Source organism: Carcharodon carcharias, chromosome 14 (genome assembly GCF_017639515.1).
Source record: "Carcharodon carcharias isolate sCarCar2 chromosome 14, sCarCar2.pri, whole genome shotgun sequence".
Classification (NCBI taxonomy): domain Eukaryota; kingdom Metazoa; phylum Chordata; class Chondrichthyes; order Lamniformes; family Lamnidae; genus Carcharodon; species Carcharodon carcharias.
Genome location: NC_054480.1, coordinates 39,256,114 through 39,272,909, shown reverse-complemented (window position 1 = coordinate 39,272,909; position 16,796 = coordinate 39,256,114). Strand labels below are relative to the sequence as shown.

Sequence of the window (16,796 nt, the reverse complement as noted above, 5' to 3'; positions counted from 1 at the left end):
ATCTGCCTGGATAGTATTGCTACAATTTTGCTAATTTGGTAATTGCTGAAACATAGTGTAGTTAACATTCAGAAAAAAAGCAATTAGGTTCATAAACCAATAAGAAACACCCATGTATTGAACAATGCTACCAATGTAACAGTATTTTTACCTTGATCTATTATTCGTAGAATATTACAACACTATTGGAAAATCGCTCCACAGCAAAAAAAAATCTCAAGTCCCAAAGCAGGTTGATAAAGCCAGCATAAAATCAATTTTCTTCAGTAAACAAACTTAACTCATTTGTGCTGAGTACAGAGTTTAGATAACAGGTCCAAGGTTACTCCCAAATCTTTATCACATTACAAGATAAAATGTACATGAAAACAGTGTCACTTAGTGGTCATGCATAATTAAAATTAGGTATTAACTAACAGCCCAAAAAGCCTTCCACTATTGTTCTAAAGCAAAACTATAACTCCAACGAAACCAAGATATTTTCATACCGAATAAAGAGAAGTCATGGCACTGTTGAGAAAATCATCTTCCTTTTTCTGAGGAGATGCTGTGTTTCCAAATCCAACATAACGATTATCCTGACTACCATATCCTCCACCACTTTAAAGAATGAAAGGAAATTAATTATCACTTCTTCAACTGAAAACAAGAACAGCAGGAGGAATAACACATCACATCATAGGTACCGTATTATAATGTATAATTTTACCTTTGATAGGAGTTATCATCATTCAGCCAGTCCTCAAACATTTTATCAGAGGATGATGCAGAGGTTTGGTTAGGTCTGGAGCTACCAATGAAAATATATAATAAAATAAATGTATTCTTAGTAATGACATATAGATATAACCAGGTGGTACATGAAGATTTTTCAATCGCTTCTTTAGCTTGAGTCTCAAGGGTAGGTTCCTTGACAAGGTACTTGTTGAACAGACAAATAATGAGACTACATATGCATTTTATAGCATGGTTGTAGCAGTATTATAGATAGTCCTCTTATGTTTTAATTTATTTACACAAAGTTTGAGAATATCTGCCATGCTCCATGTATCACATTTCAAATAAAATGCCAACAAATTAAAATTAAGCAATCTTAAAAAATATACAAATTTATATCGAAAGGAAAAAATGTTGGCTGTTTTTTTTTTATAATAGAACTTGAACTAAGAGGAAGAGGAAAGCTACCAAATGAAAGAAGCTTCCAACAACAATTAGGCTTTAATTGATCAAGCAACTTTTTAGGATCACATTCCTACAGTAAATACCTAAGCAATGGCAGTAAGAGACAGGCCAGATTAGCAGCTAAACTTTGCAAAAATTCTCCAGACAAGTTGAAGGAGAGCCACAGATTTGCTAGTTCAACTAGAATTTTCAACCAAAAGAGGGCCACATGCAATCAATATTCATACGCATCCAGTTATTAAAATACCTATTCATGTTTGAGTTTTCCTATTATGGAAGGGAAACATAAGCTCCATGACAGTGAAAAGTTTGTATTTATAACTTTAAATTATAAAGGAAACAAGTAGTACAAAGCTCTCATTCAGAAAGTCAAAATGAAATTTTGCTGATGGCCTTGAAAGATATTCAAATTTAGTTGCCTTTCCTCCATTACAATTACCTATTCTCAGCTGCACAGGAATATGACAGTATTCTTTAGTCCTTTATTTTCTGCTATGCTACTAGTTTTATAGAATTATTACTGTCCCCAAAATTTCTCCTTTACATTGTTTGATGGGATATTGTATAAATAGTAAATTACAAAGTTTATTTTCTGCATGAGAAAGATTTCATTATTTAATATTGAAAAAAAACAAGTACCAAATCCAATAATTTGATCTCAGTTTCAGAATACATCCAATAATCTTGAGCCATTTCATCTTCATATTAATCATAGAGGCAAGTACAGATAAGAGGCCATCATTCCAAATAAATCCATGGCTCCCCCATCACAACATTCAACTAGCTCTTTCAGATTTTTTGCCTCTGCTATCACACCTGGAAAACCATTTACTAATCACTCTACATGAAGAAATGCTTCCAAACATCATTCCTAAAATGGCTTTTGCCAGTTCTTACCTATATTAGTCCTCATCCTACAATCATGGTTTAACCTGAAATACTGCTCCAGATTAAGCTTTTCTTACATGTTGAATCATATATACTTTCAAAAGGTTTCCCTTTACATGGCCGCTTTCGAATTGCATACAATCAATGCTTGCACCTCTTCAGTCCAATTGGTAGTCACTGCATCTAGATAGCTTCTCATACTAAGCATTTTTCTCTAAAACACAATTTTTTTTGTTTTGTTCAAGTCTAAACAACAGCTCCTGCCTCTTGATGTTGCAACCATTTTATCTATCAACGACTTGGTCTTGCTATGTCCTTTGGCCTCAAATAGAACTCCCAAATCTCCTTCCTTGCCAAAAAACTGCCTGCTCTTTTGGGCCAAACAATTCTCCTCTCAACAACTTAATTCTGTCATTGTTACCTCATCTCCAAGGGGTGCAGGTGTGAACGTATCTGCTGCACAACTGGCTTAGCCATTGATTGACCAATATTGTGTAATGGTTGAGCATAACTTCTTCACTTCTGTGCTCTATTTCTCTATTATTAAAGCCAATGATCCTATATCCTTTCTCAACAACCTTCTCACCTTCTCCCACTATCTTCAAAGATTTGTGCTCATACACCCTCAAGTCCTGTTGTTCCTTCACCACCTTTAAAGTTGTACCATATAGTTGATATTGTCTCTCCTTATTCTTCAAATCAAGATGCATTGCTTCACACTTGCATGTTAAATTTCATCTTCCATGTGACAGTACATTTTAATTGTCTATCCATTTTCTCTTGAAGTCCTCTTCACTGTATACTAAATTGCTGAGTTGTGTACCATCTGTAAATTTTGAAATTATGCCTAACATACCCAAGGCCAGATCATTAATGTATCTCTAAAATATAGATATGTGTAAGGTGGTACCATTTTGGTAGGAAGAATAAGGAAGTCACATAATTGTTAGAAAACAAGTATCTAAATGGGGTGGAGGAGCAGATATCTCAGGGTATAAATACATAAACCACTAAAGTTAGCAATGTAGTTAATAAGGTCATAAAAATAACAAAACACTGGTTAATTCTGAAATAAAACCATAATATGCTAGAAATGCTCAGCAGGTTTTTTTTATTCATTCATGGGATGTGGGCATTATTGCCCATCACTAATTGTCCTTGAGAAGGTGGTGAGTTGCCTTCTTGAACTGAAGTCCATGTACACCCACAGTGCTGTTAGGTAGGGAGTATTGACCCTGCAACACTGAAGAAACAGCGATATATTTCCAAGTCAGGATGGTGAGTAGCTTAGAGGGGAACTTCCAGGTAGATGTCTGTCTGCTGCCCTTGTCCTTCTAGATGGAGCTTCCAAATGATGATGTTCCCATGTGCTTCACTAGGTTAACAGCTCATTTTTAGGTATGCCTGGTACTGTTCCCAGTATGCCCTCCTACACTCTTCAATGAACCAGGGTTGAACCCTGGCTTGGTGTTAATGATAGAGTGGGGGATATGCTGGGCCATGAGGTTACAGATTGTGGTTGAGTACAATTCTGCTGGTGCTGAAGGCCCACAGCGCCTCATGGTTGCCCAGTTTTCAGTTACTAGATCTGTTTGAAGTCTATCCCATTTAGCACAGTGGTGGTGCCAAACATGATGGAGGGTATCCTCAATATGAAGGCATTCGTCTCCACAAGGACCATGTAGTGGTTACTCCTACCAATGCTGTCATGGAGAGATGCATCTGCGGCAGGTAGTTTGGTGAGGATGAGCTCAAGTATGTTCTTCCCTGTTGTTGGTTCCCTCACCACCTACCACCGACCCAGTCTAGCAGCTATGTCCTTTAGGAATGGGCCTGTGGTGGTGCTACAGAGCCACTCTTGGTGATGGATATTGAAGTTCCCCACTCGAACATTCTGTGTCCTTGCCACCCTCATTGCTTCCTCCAAGTGGTGTTCAACTTGGAGGAGTACTGATTCATTACCTGAGAGGGCAAGGGGCAGTACACATGATAATCAGCAAGAGGTTGCCTTGGCCATGTTTGATCTGATGTCATGAGACTTCACTGGGTCTGGAGTCGATGTTGAGGTCGCCCAAGGCAACTCCCTCCCGCCTGTGTACCACTGTACCACCACCTCTGCTGGGTCTGTCTTGCTGGTGAGACAGGACATACTCAGGGATGATAATAGCGGTGTCTGGGACATTATGTGTAAGGTATGATTCCGTGAATATGATTCTGTCAGGCTGGTGCTTGATTAGCCTGTGAGACAGCTCTCCCAATTTTGGCACAAGCCCCCAGACGTTAGTAAGGAAGACTTTGCAGGGTCGACAGGGCTGAGTTTCCTGTTGTCATTTCTGGTGCCCAGGTCGATGCCAGGTGGTCTATCCAGTTTCACTCCTTTTAGACTTTGTAGTAATTTGATACAACTGAGTGGTTTGCTAGGCCAACTTAGAGGGCATTTAAGAGTCAACCACATTGCTGTGGGTCTGGAGTCACAGATCAGGTAAAGTATTTTTTATTTGGTCATGGGATGTGAGCATTGCTGGCTAGGCCAGCATTTATTGCCCATCCCTAACTGCCCTCAAGAAGGTGGTGGTGAGCTGCCTTCTTGAACTGCTACAGTCCATGTGCTGATAGGGAGGAAGTTCCCGGATTCTGACCCAATGACAGTGAAGGAACAGCATTATATTTCCAAGTCAGGATGGTGAGTGGTTTGGAAGGTGAGGGTGTTCCCATCTGTCTGCTGTCCTTGTCCTTCTAGATGGTAGTTGTAAGGTTTGGAAGGTACTGTCTAAGGAGGCTTGGTGAGTTCCTGCAGTGCATTTTGTAAATGGTACACACTGCTGCCACTCGGTGGTGCAGGGAGCAAGTGTTTGTAGATGGGGTGTCAATCAACCCGCTGTTTTGTCCTGGATGGTGTCAAGCTTCTTGAGTGTTGGCTTCTTGAGTGTTCATTCCTAAAGGGCATTAGTAAACCAGATGGGTTTTTACAACAATTGACAAAGATTTCATGGCATAAAAACAAAAAATGTTGGAAAAACTCAGCAAGTCTGGCAGCATCTGTGGAGGGAGAAACAGAGTTAATGTTTTGAGTCCATGTGACTTCTTCAGAGCAGAAGAGAGGTAGAAATATGATGGATTTTTATACTGTTGAAAAGGGGGTGGAGCAGATGGAGCAAAATACAATGCCAGGAATAGGTGGGATGTCACAAGACATAGGAGTGTTAATGGTAGTGATAAAGACTAAAGAAGATGCTCATAATGGCACAAAGGTGAGATAGATTAATAGCATAACAAGGGTCTGCACTCTCTGAAAGCAAAACATAAGAACAAGTTACAACAGCCCTGTGGGTGTGGTGGGAGGAGGTTGGGACAAAAATTGAAAAGAAATGATCAAAATGGAGTACAGAGATCATCGTCTGAAATTGTTGAACTCAGTGTTAAGTCCAGAAGGCCTATTTGGTGCTGTTCTTTCAGCTGGCTTCACTGAAACATTGCAGCAGGATGGAAATGTGAGCATGAGAGAATTGAAGCAACAGGAAGGGGTCATGCTTGCGGACTGAGCAAAGGTGTTCTGCAAAGTGGTCACCCAGTTTGCATTTAGTCTCCCCAATGTACAGGAGAGCACATTGTGAACAGCAGCTTTTAGTCTAGAAATCATGGTCATCATTAGACTTTTAATTCCAGATTTCTTTTATTGAATTCAAATTTCACCATCTGCTATGGTGGGATTTGAACCCAAGTCCCCAGAGTATTACCCTGGGTCTCTGGATTAGTAGTCCAGTAACAATACCACTATGCCACCACCTCCCCCCTTGAAGCAGCATCTGTGGAGAGAGAGTTTCAGGTCATGGACCTTTCCTCAGAGCTCATACTTTCCCAAGCACCAATTAATATTACCCTGAACAATGTCTCAAAGTTTTTCCACCACCGACATTAGGCTGACTGGCTTGTTGTTTCCAGATTTATCCATCTTTCCGTGTTTTTTTTTAAACACGGCATGTAAAATTCACAATCCTCCGGCACCATCCCCATATCCAAGGAGGATTATGGTCAAAAGCTCTGCAATTTTTACCCTTAAAAACCCAGGATACTTTACCTCTGGACCAGAGAACTGCCAACCTTTTAAGCATCTCTATCTATTTTTATTCTATTTGGTAGCATCCTTTTCTCTAGTGAAGATACATGTAAAGTGTTCATTTAGCACCTCAGCCATGCATTCTGTCTCCTCACGATTAACTCAATTTTGGGCCCTAATCTGGCCCACCCTTCCTCTGACTACCTTTGTACTATTTGTGTGGGGGAGACAGTAACGTGGTGGTAATGTCACTGAACTAGTAGTATAGAGTCCATGCTAATGCACTGGGGACATGGGCTCAAATCCCATCATGGCAGCTGGTGGAATTTAAATTCAATTAATCAAAAAAATTTGGAATTGAAAGCTAGTCTCGCTAACAGTGACCATGAAACTATCACTGATTGTCATAAAAACCCTCTGGTTCACTGAAGTCCTTTAGGGAAGAAAATCTGACATCCTTACCTGGTCTGGCCATCATGTGACTCCAGATCCACAGCAATGCGGTTAACTCTGAGTGGTCAGGGCCACTCAGCTCCTGACCTCATTACAGCCTTGGTCCAAACATGGACAAAACAGCTGAACTTCAGAGGTGAGGTGAAGTGAGATGAGAGTAACTGCCCTTGACATCAAGGCAGCATTGGACCAGATTATGGCATCAAGGAAACCTAGCAAAATGAAGTCAATGTGAATAAGGGGGAAGGCTCGCCACTGGTTGGAGTCATACCTAGCACAAAGGAAGGTGGTTGCAGTTGTGGGAGATCAATCCTGGGTCTTCGCTGCAGGTGTTCGCCAGGATAGTATCCTAGGCACACCATCTTCAGCTGCTTCACTAATGACCTTCCTTCAATCATAATAAGTAGTAGAGATTTTTACAGGTGATTTCACAATGTTCAGCACCATTCGCGGCTTCTCTGTTACTAAAGCAGTGCTACTAGCTCAGCAAGACCTGGACAACATTCAGGCTTAAGCTGATAAGTGGCAAGTAACATTCACGCCACACAAGTGCCAGGTAATGGCCATCTCTAACGAGAGAGAATCTAACCATCTCCCCTTCACAGTCAATGGCATTCCCTGAATCCCCCACTATCAACATCCTGGGGGTTACCATTGACCAGAAGCCGAACTGTGGCTACAAGAGCAGATCAGAGACTGGGAATTTTGCAAGTGAGCAGCTCACCTCCTGATTCCCCAAAGCCTCTCCACCATCCACAAAGCACAATTCAGGAGTATGATGGAATACTCTCCACTTGCCCAGTTGAGTACAGCTCCAACAATGCTCAAGAAGCTTGACACCATCCAGGACAAAGCAGCCCGCTTGATTGACACTCCATCCACCACCTTCAACATTCACTCCTTCCATCATTGGCAGCAGTGTGTACCATCTACAAGATGCATTGCAGCAACTCACCAAGGCTCCTTCGACAGCACCTTCCAAACCTGCAACCTCTACCAACCAGCAGGGCAAGGGCAGATGTATGGAAACACCACCACTTGCAAGCTTTCCTTCAAGTCATGCACCATCCGGATTTGAAACTATATTGCTATTCCTTCATGCCGCAGGGTCAAAATTCTGGAACTCCCTTCCTAACTGCACTGTGTGCATTCCCACAACATATAGACTGCAGTGTTTCAAAAAGGCAGCTCACCACCACCTTCTCAAGAGCAGTTATGGATGGGCAATAAATGCTGGCCGAGCCAGTGGTGACACATCCCATGAACGAATAGAAAGAAATCCATAACTGCCCTTTGAAATGGCCTAGTAAGCCATTAAGTTCAAATGCAATTAGGAATGGACAACAAATGATGGCTTTGCCATTGACTCCCACATCCCATGCACGTTTGTGTGTGTCTGGCTCGAGTTGACTTTTATGTTAGCTGCCAATCTATTTTTAATACCCTCCCTTTGGTCCTCTTATTCCATTTTTTAAAATCTGTGTACTTTTTAACATTCAACTTACTTCTCCACTGTGTTAAAAGCCTTATATTTGGCATTATGAAAATAACTTGTATTTATAGAACCTTCTACCACTATCTCTCAGGAACATTGGAAAGTTCTTCTAGTACAATTAACTATATTGAAGTGTGGACAGACATTTACAAATATACTTTTAACTTCTTAGTTTTGTCAGAAAAAAGGTCTCAGAAGAATTAAGGATGGGATAGCTGGAAAGACAAAAAGGCACAGAGAACATAATCAACCAAAGTTCAATAGCTAGAGGGAGTCACAGATTACTTCTGCATGTTAAGCTTTCCAAATCTCAGTCATAGGAGGAAGGACAGGCAATGTGAGTCCAAATAAACTCCTCCATGGATCCAGGATCTGAGCCAACAAAACATACTAACTGGGAAGTAGGTATCGCTTATTTGCTAAATCAATTTGGTCATATACAAAAAGCATACAAAATACAAAATGCAGACAAAAAACATTCAATAGACAATCATGTTTTTTTCTATTTCTTTCCACTTCCACTGTTAACTTATTGTCTCAAATACTCTTTTGGTTTAAAAGGTTAAGTGCCATGATTGTGTTTGAGGCAGAACAAACTTGGATATTATTTGGGGTTGACAAAGAAGTGCTCACAACCATTTATTTGATCTTAGTAACAATGTACTTAATAATTTAAGTGTATGTTAGGCAATGATACTGAGCCGAATGTAGTTACTGATAGGAGTTCGAAAATCGCATTATAATGTTGGGATGTGGTGAATTAGATATTATCTCGATTGCCTGAGCTTAACTTTATAACTTAACTATTTTTTGCACTTGTTAGTATCAGTTCAAAAAGATTGAACTTTTCAAGTTTTTCAAGGGAGAGGGTGTAGATATCAGCCAACTGCAGTTATGAAAACAATAAAACTGTTACTCACATTTATCGCAGTGGCTTTGAAACAATGGAAAGATTCCATTACCTAAATGATCAAGCCGTTGATACAGAATCTTAAGTCAATGAAGATGGTCCTTGTTGATTTCAACTAACTTTGCTGAAATATCCACTGTGGGTTAATTAAATCACGAAAAATATATTGTCAATACACAGACTTGAGGGGCAGAAAAGGCTCTCTCACATTTCTCTTTTATATGTAAACAGAAATGGTAAGCTGTGTTTATATGACAGCAACAAGAAGCTGTTTATCAGCTTGGCTTTGAAAAGCTTAGAGAACCGGTGACTTTTTTCATATGCAAGGAGCACAGAGAGATTGACTATTCTCACAGTGAAAACTATCCTGTTCTTTCATATATTGTGTACCAAATAAACTAGCTGCTGGTTTGATGTTTTACCCCAACTTGATAAGAGTCTGTTTTAATCAGCCTGTTGTAAAGGGAGAATATGTGAGGCAAGACATGATACATTTCAATAACCAATATATAGAGCAATAGTTGTTTGTTACAATTCCAAGGTCACGCCTTTAGGAAAATATTGGTTAGAAAAAAGTTGCACCCCATATGGTAGAGGATTATGGGTCTAACTAATAGGGTGACTGGCGACATTGAGTCCAAGAGCAAAAAAAAAAGAGAATATGAAAAAAGCAGGTTGATCAGGGTTTGGCACCTGAGGATTACACATGCTTCTAGCCAAGTTCAATTTGTTTACTGGAAGTCATTGGAGATCTGGATCTGCGGGCAGTGTTGTGAACTGTGCCAGTCAACATTAATTGTTTTAATTTTCTTTGCATTTAATGTGGTTTTGATTTTAACAAAACCATACTCTATATAAATTTTGGTGTCAAATCACTAAAATTTAACGTCACCGTTGTCTATAAGTGACTTGACTTCCGAGTAGATTAAAAAAAAATAGACATTCTGCTGGAACCTATTTGATCTCATCAGATTTTGATTATCTATTATCTGCAACAATGGAATACTAGCTTTGGGTAGTTAAAAAAAGTGGCGCCTAAATACCGATGAGCTGAAGAAATAGATACTTTAGGCTGTGGCGGGGTCCAGTTCTGAGCTTCTGATGTTTCAATAGACCATTCTCTACCCTCAGCTAAGGCAGCAATCTGAAAATCAGTAAGAAAAATTAGTGCATTAGTGTAGTCTCTCAATGACAGATGAGACAGCTTGCAATTTTTTACTCGTAATTTCGTGACATATTACGGATTGAGTTTTTTAAAAAAAAAACTGCATTAATATGAATGTGTACATTGTTAATGATGCAGAAACTAGGTGGTTGCCAAGAAACAATTTGAAAATGTATGCTGAACCACAACCTTCACTATTTGCTCAAAGTAACAGAACATATATAAGACAAAACAACAGAAATGATGCAAAAACATTGTTTTTAAACATCTCCCAAAAAATATCCTAATGTTCTTTATATGGAATTGTGGGAAAAGTCACTGTAGTAGTTATTTTCTGAATTGATTAAAATTATTATTTTTTTTTGGTTGCTAATTATTAATAAGAGAGGCAAGCAGGTGCTCATCCAGCCTCAAGTTGTGGATCATTTTGCATCGCTGAATATGCACAATATTTTCCTAAGGATATACACATCTTGGATATTCTTAATGACAACATATTCCTTACGATGTCCCACTGACAACATGCTGAAGACACAGGTAAACAAGCTATCAGGGGAACTAGCAAAAATAGGTAAACAAATGTTTAGAAGTTTAATACAAAGTGCAGATATAGACATTTATTGATCCCAATTATTGTCTCTATTTTCCACCTGATTACATTCCTGTGAAATGCCTCGGTATGTTTTACTACCTTAAAAGGGGTTATATATAAGTGCAAGCTGCTGTTGTCAATCTTCTATTATGAAATGCAACAGCATAAATCTAACCACAACTACCCCATATTGTCCTTCAATTTTTGTGCTTTATCCAATATTATAGCATCTATTCCAATGTCCGAGCTTAGGGCAGCACAGTATGTTTAGTCTGAGTAGTTAAAACTTACATATCAGGAGGGTCCAGGATCAATCCCTAATCTGTGCTAAGTTAACTGGTCTCAGTCAGGTGATAGTTAGGCTTCTGTGAAACTAAACTATCGCTCCTAGGTTAGAGAATGAAAAGAATTGGGAAGACTTTCCAGCACCCCTTCTTGGAAGTCTGTACATGTTGACAATAATTAAATGACAAAATCAGCAGCCAATCAAATAGGTAGCCAACACAACATTCAGACACAGTAGAAGCTCATTGGCCAAGATTCCATAAGGATAATAATGCCCATGAAATTTTATCCTAGGAAGGAATCTTCTAAAAGAACTTTCAGTAAATCAAGGTGGGAAACAGATAGACAGTAGCACTGGCAAGCAAAGTGCAATTACTATTTGTACATTTCTGAAAGTTTTTGATGGTTAATTTAAACTCTGATATATAGGTTTGTCCTTAAAAGGCTGTTTTCTTGTCAATAGGTTTTCGTCAAAAGTAGATGAATATTTTGCTTAAAATCAGTTCACCCCAGTGTCAGATAACAGCAACACATGCTTTGTGAACCTGTGGACAGATTAATCCATGTTTATTTTTCCATAGCATTTTCCTATGTTTCCCAAAGTATTTCACACACAACAAAAGTGTTACAATTGCTCTTTTCAAATAGTGCAATGAAAATCATGTGGGACACTGGACAGGGAGATGTGACCTTGGTTTACCCAAAGGACATCATTTCCGGCAATGAAGCACTCTCTCATATGCATGATTGGAGTTTGGACCCAAAATGTTATGACTGAAAGGCAAAGTTGCTCTCAAGAGGTATGTTGATATTTAGAAGTTTAACTTAAATAGGTTATTAATTCTTACAAAAAAGGTATGTAAATGCAGCACAGGTACTTTTCAGAAAATAAACAGCTCATTAACATGCATCTGTGCAGCAAGACTATGGATGACAATATATAAAAACTTGTTATAGACAATCATCATTAACTAACGACAAACATAATGAAGGACAATTTATGCTTTTAAGTCATATTTTAGTACAAATATTGAGGCATGTGATGCATCACACTTATCTACCACAGATATTATGATCACTTTGTTGTATGGCAACTGGGCAATAAACTAAAGATGACCAAATGTATCTTAAGAGGAGAGTTATAACAAACCTACTCTTTTGAAGATTTTGACATTTTAGAAATATCCTGCACCAAAGATTTTGCAACCAGTGGAAGCTAGGATCAGGTTAGAGAAACAAAATAAGAGTTTGAGCTGAACATTGTAAGTATCAAAGCAATGATAAATGAATGAAGCATCAAGCTTAATTACAGTTTTGCTTAAAAAGATTATATATTTCAATCTTTGGAAGTTGTGCCTGATGCAGTCAAATTTATTTTTAACAAAAAGCCTCAGAAAATCTCTTTATCCCTATAATTTATGACCATTAAAAGCATATAATCTACTTTACCGTAATAACTATAGTACCTTGTCTCTGTAAAAAGCTGCAGCACGACTATTATACTTCTCTTGAAGTGACCAACATGGATCATAATCCTGTGACTCCAGAAATTGGTGGAATTTTGCATTGCCTCCAACTTTCATCTTCTCCAATTCTAAATCTTTCCATTTATCCATGGTGGCAGACCGTACAAAGCTAGAGGACAGTAGGAAACTATTTTAATTTATCTGTTAAATGTATAGTAGATTCTTAAAGTTTTTGGAAAAAAGATTGGCCCTATATATTGAATAAAACACAGTTTTTGTGAGATCAGCAAAAAGAAAGTAACTCTGTAGTCACAATAATCGAGACATTCAAACATAATTTGAATTTTATGCCAAACTATTTCCACCAGAAACACTGCAAGCTGAGACCAAACAAACCAAAAAATTTATTTCTAAAAATGAAATGAGTACAAAGTCTGTTTCCCAATAATGCAATTAACTTATCCAAATTGAGTTCAATTGGCCTACTCATTCCATCTTCCTTTGTGCTAGGTATAACTCAAATTGTCACTTCTAGCAAAACACGATGTGACAAAATGGAATTAGACATAGGTAGACATTGGCCTTTCACTTCTGATTGCCAGGTTCAAATTCAGCACATGCTGATGGGTTGCAAACTCCTCTCTCTCTTAAGGTCCTTTGTGAAACAAATTTAGGCAGCTCCAATCCGTTTCTTTGTGAACATGGATCTACAACAAAACATACCTTTCAGTACTATTTGGTAATCTCACTCAGTGACAACAGAATGGTTGTTGGGGTTAAGTCATGTCGTTGGGGTAGAGTACAGTGTTGATATGCTTGACCTGGAGTGCACTGGGACTCTGAAATAAGAGTTCCATTCCTTAACAGCAACATACCTGACCATTATTTTTACAAAAAGTGAAAAACCTGCTTCACCAAATCTAATACTTACAATATTAAGAAATGTTAATATTGTATCTATTTAGTAATAGTGTCCTCTCTGTCCTGAATGTATTAAATGCTTGTTAGGGTTCAGTTTGGTCACATTATGGAGCATCATTCAACTGGCCTTTGTCATATGAGTCTCGACATGCCAGCAGACTTTTCAACAATGTATGCATGTCTGAAAAGGATAAGTATTGGTAGTAGAACCAGGACCTAATTTTTCACTGTGCCCAATCAGGGACATTAAGCTATGGCAGAGTTAAAATGGTCTATATAGTTCAGCATTTCATCAGACAAATCAACCGAGGAATCAATATTTAACTTCCGTTTTGCAATTAACTTTCCTTCTTTTTTAAACACATGCTTATACCTGAGGTGAACTCCTAGACCTCTGTGCTTTCCTGAGCACTCAAGACAAATCCATATTCCATAGGTCACACTGACCCACTGTGGATTGAAAGCTCCACATTCAAAGCAAACCTAGAAAAAAGAAAATAGACATTATACAAAACATAACAAAATAGAAATATGGTGATACTCTCCATCAATTTGGTTTCTTAAGACATTTACAGTAATCAAAGCCAATCATTTGTGGTTTTTGTGGAAGCTGGAGAAAATTTTCAAATACTTACATTAACACAAATTAAATTTGACTATATACCAACAGTGTAAATTATAAACTAATAACTGGGCTTTTTAAGTAGAGATAAGGAGCAAGTAAGTAATGCTAAATCTATATAAGACACCAGTTCAGTCCTAGCTGGCATACTGTGTTCAATTCTGGGCACATAACGTCAGGAAGGATGTGAAGGCTTTGGAGAAGATACAGAAGTGATGTAATTGAATCATTAGAGGGGTGAGGGATTATAGTTTTGTGGAAAGACTGGAGAAGCTAAGGTTTTTCTCCCTAGAGCAGAGAAGGCTAAGAGGAGATTTGACAGAGGTGTTTAAAATCATGAAGGGTTTAGGTAGGGTAAATAAAGAGAACCTGCTTCCGATGGCTGAAGGGTCAATAGCAAGAGGGGACAGGTTTAAAATAATTTAAAAAAGAACCAAAGGTGACATGAAGGAAAATTGCCATTACACAACAAGTGGTTAGGATTTGCAATGTAATGCCTGATAAGAGTAATGGAAGCACATTCATTACATAAGAAATAGAAGCAGGAATAGATCAGGTGGTCCCTTGAGCTTGATCTGCTATTCAATGTGATCATGGCTGATCTTCTGCCTCAACTCCACTTTTCTACCACTTCCTCAATTCCATGAGAAGCTAAACATCTGTCCACCACAGCCGTAAATATATTCAATGGAACATCCACAATCTTCTAGTATTGACAATCCCCAAGATTCACAACCATCTGAGTGAAGAAATTTCTCCTCATCTCAGTCCTAAATGATCCACCGCTTATCCTGAGACTGTACCCCATTGTTCTAGATTTCACAGTCGGGGGAAATAAGCTATCTACCCTTCAGAATCTTGTATCTTTCAATAAGGTCACCTCGCATTCTTCTAAACTCCAGTGACTATAGGCCCAATTTACTAGCCTCTCATCATAGGATAAGTCTCTCATTCCAGGAACCAATCTAGTCAACCTTTGCTGTACCGCCTCCAATTCAAGTATCTTCTTCTTTAAATATGGAGACCTAAACGGCACACATTACTCCAGGTGTGATCTCATCAAAACCCTTTACAATTATGGCAAGGCTTTCTTACTCTGATGCTTGTTCTAATTCAATTGTAGCTTCCAAAAAGGAATTAGATAAATACTTGAAGGAAAAACAAATTGCAAGGATATGGGGAAAGAGCTGCAAGAGTTGACACAGGCTCGATTAGCTGAATGGGCTTCTTCTGTTCTCTACCATTCTTTGATTCTATAATAGAATCACCAAAGAACTGGTAAATAACCTATTAATATAATCAAAACTGACTTATTCGGTTGTCCCAAGACTGACCATGAGCTTAAAAAAATTGAACAGATCTTGTATTAGAATAGGGTGGTGGAGAAGGAAGGAGAAGGAAAAGAGCTGACTGAAGAAAGAACACACAATGCATGCCAAGTTATTGCAACTAACTCACTGATGTGTGAATAGCGCTATCTTAAATAAATTCTAGTAAGCTAACTCATCTGTATAAAAGTATTTTAATGTATTAATTGCAGCTTTTCAACTGTAACAAATAAAAAGCTTTCATGTTTACATTTTCCTTAATTGTAGTACTATAGTAAAATGTTGCAAAATGTGCCATAGCAGACAACAGTCTCCAATAAAATAAGCTTATTCAGTAAAATTGTATTGAATTGCATAAATAATTATGCAATAGAAAATATATTAGATTGTAAAACTGTGTACAAATGTGTTCTAACAGCACCCATTGTCTAAACAAACAAGTTAAAGTTACTGGCTTGAAATGTCACAATTTTTATTTTTTTCCCTACAGCCTCAATTGTTTTGATACATAAAGATCCAAGATAAAATGCTTAACTCTCTAAAGACTTGTGAAACATTCATGTTTCAGTGAATTCAAATTGTTTTTAACAGGTTATGTTAACATTTTCTTATAGTTACATACATTGTTTTCATCTTGAGTCCTCACTTCTTTGAGGACTCGCCTTGTTCTTGGACTTGCCATGGTGTCTGGAAGCAAAAGAAGAAAACAATTACAGCACAGTACATCACTTTTGGATAGTTACTGTTCAATCAGAGCAGAAAAGGAAAAACGTGGAAGATTATTACACTGCCTAAAATGCCATTTTCATTCCATTATCAGTAAAATAATAAGCATAGTCACAGTCTAGCAAGAATTGTTATAAATAAGAAAAACTGCAATACTGGAAATCTAAAATAAAAACATAAAACACTGGTTAGATATAACTGGTCAGTCAGCATCTGTAAAGAGGCAGGTTTTGATGTACTCTTCATCAAAATTGAAGCCCAGAAGACAATTAAGCATTTTGGCAAGGTTAGAAAGAGAGAGAAGGAGAGATAGAGAATGAACAATAACGGCGGTCAGGACCTTAATGGATTGAATGACCTGAAAACTTCCTTACAGGATGATCACTGCGATAATGAAGCTAAAAGAAAGTTAATATAGCCAAGGCACTGAAAAAACATAGGAGAGAGCCACACAAACAGAAAGGATATAAGATGATAGGGGAAAGTGAACAAAAAGGAAAGAGAAAGCAATAAATACAGATGTGAAATTACAACAGAAAACAATAAGCCTACCAGTCCAGAAAATGAATAACAGGTCAACATGACAAGTTCAAAACCCTGGCCGCACTGCATTCTGATGGACTTTGACATCAATTTACCTCTTCTCCTGCTGGACCCAAAATACAAGCATCTCCTGTCATAAAACAATTGAGGATATAGCTACAGT

At 38.1% G+C, this 16,796-nt stretch overlaps 1 protein-coding gene across 6 annotated transcripts in view; it reads right to left on the bottom strand.

Moving 5' to 3' along the window:
• arfgap1 (ADP-ribosylation factor GTPase activating protein 1) overlaps window positions 1–16,796 on the bottom strand; it is a 43,275-nt gene that overhangs the window by 15,718 nt on the left and 10,761 nt on the right. For 5 of the 6 annotated variants that reach the window (XM_041204413.1, XM_041204407.1, XM_041204411.1 and 2 more), the window contains 6 exons: window positions 15,987–16,051; window positions 13,788–13,897; window positions 12,494–12,662; window positions 10,029–10,129; window positions 710–790; window positions 489–600 (listed from right to left, as the gene is read on the bottom strand). In XM_041204413.1, coding sequence (XP_041060347.1) covers window positions 489–600; window positions 710–790; window positions 10,029–10,129; window positions 12,494–12,662; window positions 13,788–13,897; window positions 15,987–16,046 — 633 coding nt within the window. In that variant the 5' untranslated portion in view covers window positions 16,047–16,051. Of the gene's footprint in view, window positions 1–488; window positions 601–709; window positions 791–10,028; window positions 10,130–12,493; window positions 12,663–13,787; window positions 13,898–15,986; window positions 16,052–16,642; window positions 16,716–16,796 lie in introns of those variants that run through there. The other variant, XM_041204409.1, reaches the window with a different exon arrangement.